General features: G+C 34.5%; 1 protein-coding gene across 3 annotated transcripts; it reads right to left on the bottom strand.

Annotated features, from left to right (window-relative positions):
* Positions 1-1116: 1116 nt before the first annotated feature.
* LOC115239690 (adenomatous polyposis coli homolog) lies at positions 1117-6395 on the bottom strand. Of its 3 annotated transcripts, none has more exons than XM_029814348.1 (9): positions 6307-6395; positions 5303-6199; positions 5034-5178; positions 4770-4924; positions 4312-4651; positions 3766-4177; positions 3260-3517; positions 2671-2910; positions 1118-2490 (listed from the first exon to the last, which is right to left on the bottom strand). In XM_029814348.1, exons 2-9 carry the CDS (start codon positions 6135-6137, stop codon positions 1780-1782), a joined length of 3096 nt encoding a protein of 1031 aa, XP_029670208.1. In that variant the 5' UTR covers positions 6138-6199; positions 6307-6395; the 3' UTR covers positions 1118-1779. The 3 variants fall into 3 exon arrangements, with proteins under 3 accessions (XP_029670209.1, XP_029670208.1, XP_029670210.1); XM_029814350.1 differs by having other exon boundaries at positions 2210-2505; XM_029814349.1 differs by lacking the exon at positions 6307-6395 and having other exon boundaries at positions 1117-2490; positions 5303-6300.
* Between the last annotated feature and the right edge of the window lie 992 nt (positions 6396-7387).

The following is a 7387-nucleotide window of genomic DNA, read 5'->3' as shown; positions in this document are numbered from 1 at the left end:
ATTTAATTCTGTACTTTATATTATTAATTAATTTTATTTATTATTATTAAATGAATATTACATTAATCCTATTTATTAAATGTGTATTATATTAATTTTTTATTGCTCTATTTTTTATTAATTTTTAGAATTACTTTTTATTACTATTATATATATTTTTTTTCATTTTGACAAAATTATATGATAACTTTAATTTTTATATATTTAAGTTAAATAAGAGCGAAAGCGTAGGATTGTAAAAATATCACTCGTTAATCTGTGACACATACTCTTTAAATTCACATAAACACTCGTATAGATCTTTACCTGGAAAGATCGGCACTCCTCCGGAGATCTCTTCGTCAACGGACACGTCGCGGTGCACTGCGGAATACGGTCGTGCGGGCGGTACGTCGCGTACATTTATACGTGCAGAAAATAGATTAAGGTGCCGTGCAAGTGGTCATTACGAGTCATCGAAGGGCATCAAGGTAGCGGTCAAAAGGCGGCCGGACTTTACGCTCGACTGACCTCTCTTCGCAATCGCTGGCAAGAAGTGTGCTAGCACACATACTGCCTACCTAATATGACACATAATCCGGACACTGCGATTTTCTTTCCGACGATGGAATTCGCCCGATTTCCGGCAACTATCCAATTTATCGTCTTCATATCAACGATTAACATAAATACTATTAGAGAAAACTTTTCCAAAAACTTTAGAGCACAAGTTCTGCGAAAAATAATTAAATAATAATTTAAAAAGCTCATCGCAATGTCTAAATGAAAAAAATTATAATTGTATAAGATTAAATTTGTGTATATAAATTTCGGAGTAAGCTGGTCCTCCATTTTTTCAAAAAATATAAAAAAAGCGTCAAGTCCACGCATCTATTAAAAAAATTTTACAAGGAAATATATTGCCTCAATACATAAAATATGTAGAGTAAAAATGAATAAACTTTTATTATGTAAAACAAACTAGATTAAGAATTGCATCGGTCCAGCTCCGTCACCGAAATTTTTGATAATCTAACTCTCAACTCTCAACTAAGCGACTACACGGTTCATCTCATTGTTAACTGCGCGTGACTTGGTGCAAAGCATGCATGTCTCTTAATTAGTGTGGATATACATAAGAAATTCAGAAGAGAGAAATGAGACAACCTGAAATATTGTCTTTTTGAGATATTTAAAAGCATAGTAAAATATATCTATTACAAAATACATTTCAGAATAAATGCTTCTGCTTTGGCAGAGAAATCATACAATAAAGAATGCAACATATGATTAAGTTCGTATTGGATCGTGAATCTGAAAGTAGACGAGTTGACATTTCCAGTGCGTATAACGCTGCATATAATTCCGCCTGCACCCACACAACAAAGCAATTTACCAGTAATATCATACATTTAGAATTTATATAATAAAGCGTATATGAATATTATTTAGCATTTAAATTATAAACTCGGCCAATATGTAAGATGATAAACCTATAATAAAAATAATATAATGATACTTAAAGATAACAAATTTTGAAAATTTGTTTTTATGTAATATATAAAATATATCCTAAACACATACAATGATCATTTCTGTGCTTATTAATTTAAAATTAGTCCACAGTGGAATTTTCAGTTCTATTAAGCACCTTAAACACACAATAAATGTGTGTACTTTATTAATTAACATATAAAAATATTCAGTCTTTTTTAATTATACAGTATATATACACATATCATTAGGCAGAGAGGTTCAGAGAGAAATTCTGTAATTTTATCATGTATTTGCACGCACGCGTTATGTTTTAAAAACATAGGAATTGTAACTGCACACTGAATAATTGTCCTCTGGTATTGGCTCACTATCATCGTGTCCATTGGATATTGCACTCTCACTAAGCTTCATTCCCTTAACGCGATACTTGTTTGTAGGCATACCAGAATTGATACACAATTCCAGTAGGGCCCATTCCTGCGTGGAAATCCGCGCATCCGGCTCACTGATAGAATTCACCGAACTGTGACGCAAAGGCACAATGTTCGCTGTGCTTTTACACGCGTAATCATTGTTTTCTACCTTATTGCAAACCGGCGCGCACTTTATAACACGAGATCGCGCAGGTACACAATGATTGTCAACGGAATTGCCGTTTTCACTTTCCGCGTGACGAAACGACGATCTTTGAGCACAGTAGGGCGAACTGTTTGTCCTCTCCCGTGTACCGTTATCACAGTTTCTCGATATCTGACCAGACTGTGCTATATTACTGCTCGTCGTTCTCCCCGAGAAACCATTAAGATTACTTGATACATTTCTGTTGTAATGTGTGTCCGTCGTGTTGACATTCACAGATTTGTACAATGGTGAGTGTAGCGCAGCGCTCTTGGAGGAATAAGCCTTGTTCGTAAAACAGGAAGATGGATGGGCCCAAGAAATCTTCGTAGTTTTCGGGCATGGCTCGGATTTTTTGATTGTAGACGTCACTGTCGTAGATATGGAACTTAGTGCCTAAAAATCATATATCTGTTGAAAATATACTAGAAAGATATTGTCTATTCTAGAAATAATATAAAATATACTGTAGAATATATTCCAAGTTTGAAACAGAAAAGCATTTTTCTTACAATTAGTATAGTTTTCAATATCCACTTTAGTGTTTGCAACATACTATACACATAAACAACTTACTTTTGGCATCCCAGATCTAATACATTGCGCCAACATGATATCTTCCTCTTCTTCAGAAAGTCCAACATTGTCTTCGAAAGGCAAGCGTTTTTTCGTCACATTCTTTCTTTGCTGTATATATCTTGACTGAAGAAATGCTGAGGAAGTGGAGGGCGACTGCATTGTATTCATTACTTTAGGATTTTCTGTGATAACTTGTGATAACGGCTGTTTCATTGACGGTGATATGCTAAATCTTGCCTAAAACAAACTGTCTGATAAGAAAATATGATTCATAATTGATTGGTATGTGATATTTTGTATGAATGGAATTCTCTTTTGGTTTATGGACATTTCACCGTCGACATTTTACCATCCGACATTTCATCGTCCGATATTTCATCTTCCGCGATATTTTATCGTCCGACATTTCATCGTTCAGTATATTTGCTTGCCTCGTAATGTTTTTGTTGATGTCGCAGAGAATGAAACGTCGAACGATGAAATGTCGGATGGCAAAGTGGCGATGTACAAGTGTCTTACAAACAAGTGGCAGACGGCGAAATGACTTGATATCTCTCTTTTCAATTATAAAGAACCGACTAATAACCTTTGGCATTGCAGACTGTATGCATTCTGTCAAAATTGCTTCATCATCTGAATGATTCAGACTGTCGTCAGAAAATTCATCCGGATACCTCAATAACCCACTGCCTGGCGATTTAGGCCTCAATATGGGATTCTTATTTCCATGATTTGCTTCGACAGGCGAAGACGATGGTGTACCGCATATGTTAATTATATGCAACATTTCCGATTTTTTGGCGAACGGAATGCTATTTGTTGGAGGTAGAGTTATTTGCCTCGCCTATAAATAATAATAATATAAATAAACTACTTTAAATGATATAATGTAGTTTGGTTTTAGAGTTACATGCTTTCTTTCTTTATAAAAATATATATGTAATAAAGGTTCAAGTCGAAATATTAAGAAATCCATAGCTATTATAATCAAATAATATCGAGTATAATGCGCCTGTCAAGTTTCATCGAAATCGATGGATTTCTGAGTATTCCTTTATAAAAAAAAAAAGATCCAATTAAAAAAATTAATACCTTAGGTATGCCCGATTGAATACATTCATCTAATATTTTTTCATCCTCGCCTGAAAGATTGGAACTTTCATCGAATAAATCACCTCTGTGGCAATCGATTTCGACTGATTGGCTGTCTGGCTCTATCTTCTCCACATCCTCTTGTACACTTGACATTGAAAGAGCAGATAGATTGGATTGCGATCCTACCGGAGAGATATCCGCGGGCGTATCCTCCGTGCAATATACGTGTAAGATATCTGAAGCAACGGTATCCACCGCAGTTCTATTCGTTTTCGAAGTACTGGTAGGCGTTTCTACGGGAGTCGCATGTGATTCCAATCTACTTGGAATAGAATTTCTCTGATACGATACTAAGATGTTCGATGATTCTGTTTGTGTAGGTTCCTGAATCTTCAGGGACTGTCTATACCTGTAAATATATTTTTTAACATTATTTAAGAAAAAAGAAATGAATAATTAAGTGTTAGATAAATAGAAATCTTTGTACGATTTTTATACAAATATATTTATAGAAATCGTTTTATTTGATCTCTGGAACATTACCTGTTAGTTTGCATTCCCATATTAATACATGCAGCCAACATATCTTCGTCATCCTCATCACCGTCGCTTACTTGTTCTTCTTTCTCTTTACTCTTTGAGCTGTTTATTGTCATATTAAGCATATCAGCCTCGAGTTTATGGACGTCTTTCTTATCTTCATCAGGTACTCTTTCCAATTTATGATACATCTGTGTATCATTAGGTATTTTGACTTCGTCATCAATTGTAAGAGAACTCAGGCTTGTTGCACTAGAAAATTCAATTGGTGTCGATTCTTCCTTAAAAGTAGCGATCTTATCTTCAAAAACACTATTCATTATGGTTTGCGGTTTAGAAAATGCTGTAACAAATATAAAATTTAGGCAATCTTCAACAGACAAATGTTTACATTATTATTAATGTTATTACTATCGTTGCACACAATCAATAATATTATAAATACATTATCAAAAACATACATAAATGCTGTCGAACTGATGGTCTTACTGCCTCTTCTTGTAGTTTTGAATGAAATTCTGTATTCTGGGTTTTATGATTACGTGGACTAGGTAAAGCTGTCTGTGTAGGTGAATCTGGCAGTTCACTCGGCGAAACTATACCACTGGTCCTACGACTAAGGAAATAATAAAAAATAATTTTACATCTTACATATTGCAAAATTAAAAATGTAGTAAGTAAAAAATGAAAATTTATAAAAGTAGTATTTAAAATCTACAAGTTACCTAAAATCACTCACTACAGAACTACGATCGTCATGAATTGAATGTTGCTCGAATCCACTCAATGAGCCAAGTGAACTGCAACGCGAAAACATTAAAGGAGTTTCTTCTGCGTAACAATCTTGGCCACTAAATGTTACCATTTTTCCTGAAACATATATCACATATTTTATATTACATTCGTGAATATACTTGATATATTTGTCAAATTTATACATATAAAAATATATCATGTTTCTAATTTTATTGTCAATTTGATATCCAATACAAACCTTCTTTATCCAGCACACGTGGATTATTCTTGCGCTCAGACAGATTATCATTTCTTGCAGACAATTCTGCTTGATTGTTATTCAATTTCAGAGCACTGTGATCATCATTTTCCAGTTCTTCCTTATTCACGGAAGGTGGCGAGTCTACTTTTGATATAACTCCTGGAACGTTATTCTGAGAAGTCACCGCACTACTCAGGGAACTAAGCGAATTGGCACGAGAGAAACCGTGCAATGTTTCTTCCTCATAATAACTTACTATCTTCTCTGGAGTCACTTGGCCAGGATTAAGAACCACAGTGTCCTTTGGGTTCTCCTCTTCGACTTCTTTCGTTATCAGACCGTCTTGTTCATCGCAGTCAGGTGTCTCAGGCTGTTTGATAAAGGACACTGGACTCTTCCTAACGATTTCAATCGGCTTTTTCGGCATCTTCTTCGAGAGGTCGCTCTCCTTCATGTCCTCGACACGTAGATCCGACATGGAGGTGGCCGTGGAGAAATTGAAGGGAGTCTCGTAAGGGGTTCCCTCTGTACAGTAAGTCTTGATCGTATCCTCTTGTCCACTGACAGGGAAGTATTCGGCGCCCTGTTTCTCCTCCTCGTCAGTGTCGTCTTCGGCGTATCGTAGACTATAATCTGTCGGCTGATCCAGATCAGTTTCGGCGTAGTCGCCGAACAGATCCACCTTGGAGTCGCGTTCGCCGTACTCCTTCTTCGAGGTACGACGCGATTGCTGCGCACCCGACTCGGCTAGGTGATTCTGCGGCGGAGCATTTCTCTCGGTATACTTCTTGCTGTAATCGATCGGCTGATCGTTCACGTCCTCGTCGTCCATACTAAGCGAATTCTATCTGGCAGTAGGATTAATCAATCTAGGCGCATCATCCAAGTCAAGATCTGATTACAAGAGCGTACAAAGTAATTTACAATGCTGATATTATGATCTCGATGAAAAAATATCAAATATTTTCGCACAATGATCGAGAATCAAAGCTATAGTATACCTTCTTTTTTCTTGTATCTCTGTCCATTAACGTGCCATTAACAGAACACAAAATCCGCACTGTGTCTGTATCCTCTTACAGTGATGCCAGAATTGAGACGCGAGCAACATGCAACCGAGGTGAAGGGGATAACACACACAAGCTTATATTACATTATATTATTATATTGTATCTGATATATTTTATATTATTTAATGTATTGTTACATCATAGACATATTTGTTTTAATTTATTCGGAAATAATGAAGTAATGAAAATATGTTACTTTTCCAGGTGTTATACGAAAATCACATGGTGATGTGATTGACGAGCAGATAGCAATGCCAATCAAGATATGGCTAGCCCATGCTAAGGAACGTAAGGAAAGAGAGCACAAAAACATTCATCAAGAATGAGTGAGCTTTTCATACTCCGCGTTTATTTTTAAAGTATATTTTTAAAATTTATTTGTTTTTATTTTTATAAGTAAAGTTTATTTTTGAGACATTCTAAATTTATTTAGAATCAAAAGTCTCTTATTAAGTCATAAAACTTCCACAGACAATAATAAAATTATTATAATTTCAAGATATTATATTCCAAAGATTATATTCCAAATATATAAATGTATTAAAAAGATAAGAAGTATTATATATTATATAACATATAAAAATAATGTATAAATAATAAATATTATATATTACCATATATATTTTTATGAAACATATATATTTGTTATATATGAATAAAAATATATATTTGTTAAAACATAAATAATTAAGAGTACAAATTAATATAACCTAACCTAACCTAATCCAACTCTTAATACTATATACTGGCGACATTCTATGGATATACCAGAGAATATTCATAGTATGTACTACTATATACTAATAATATACTGGCGACATTATATGGATATACCATAAGATATTCTCAGTATATACTATAAACTAAAATAGGAGGACATTAGAGCATTCTTAGTACGTACTCAGTATGTCATAGTACGTATTTCGAATGTTCTGAGAATATACGCAATATACTTTTGCGATATCCTCCGAACATTCTCAGAATCTACATGTGCTGTTAGGGTATAGATGTA

The sequence above is a fragment of the Formica exsecta genome, unplaced genomic scaffold, assembly GCF_003651465.1.
Source record: "Formica exsecta isolate Colony F162 unplaced genomic scaffold, ASM365146v1 scaffold393, whole genome shotgun sequence".
NCBI lineage: Eukaryota > Metazoa > Arthropoda > Insecta > Hymenoptera > Formicidae > Formica > Formica exsecta.
Note: the sequence above shows the minus strand (reverse complement) of the source record. Positions and strands in the feature narration are given on the sequence as shown.

What these genes read in the sequence shown, in the direction of transcription:
- LOC115239690 (XM_029814348.1), bottom strand. Translation starts at nt 6,137, where the DNA reads ATGGACGACGAGGACGTGAACGATCAGCCGATCGATTACAGCAAGAAG. An exon ending in ACGTGTGCTGGATAAAGAAG is followed by an intron (nt 5,179 to 5,302) that starts GTTTGTATTGGA and finishes TATATGTTTCAG; the next exon opens with GAAAAATGGTAACATTTAGT. An exon ending in TACAGTCTGCAATGCCAAAG is followed by an intron (nt 2,911 to 3,259) that starts GTTATTAGTCGG and finishes AGTTTGTTTTAG; the next exon opens with GCAAGATTTAGCATATCACC.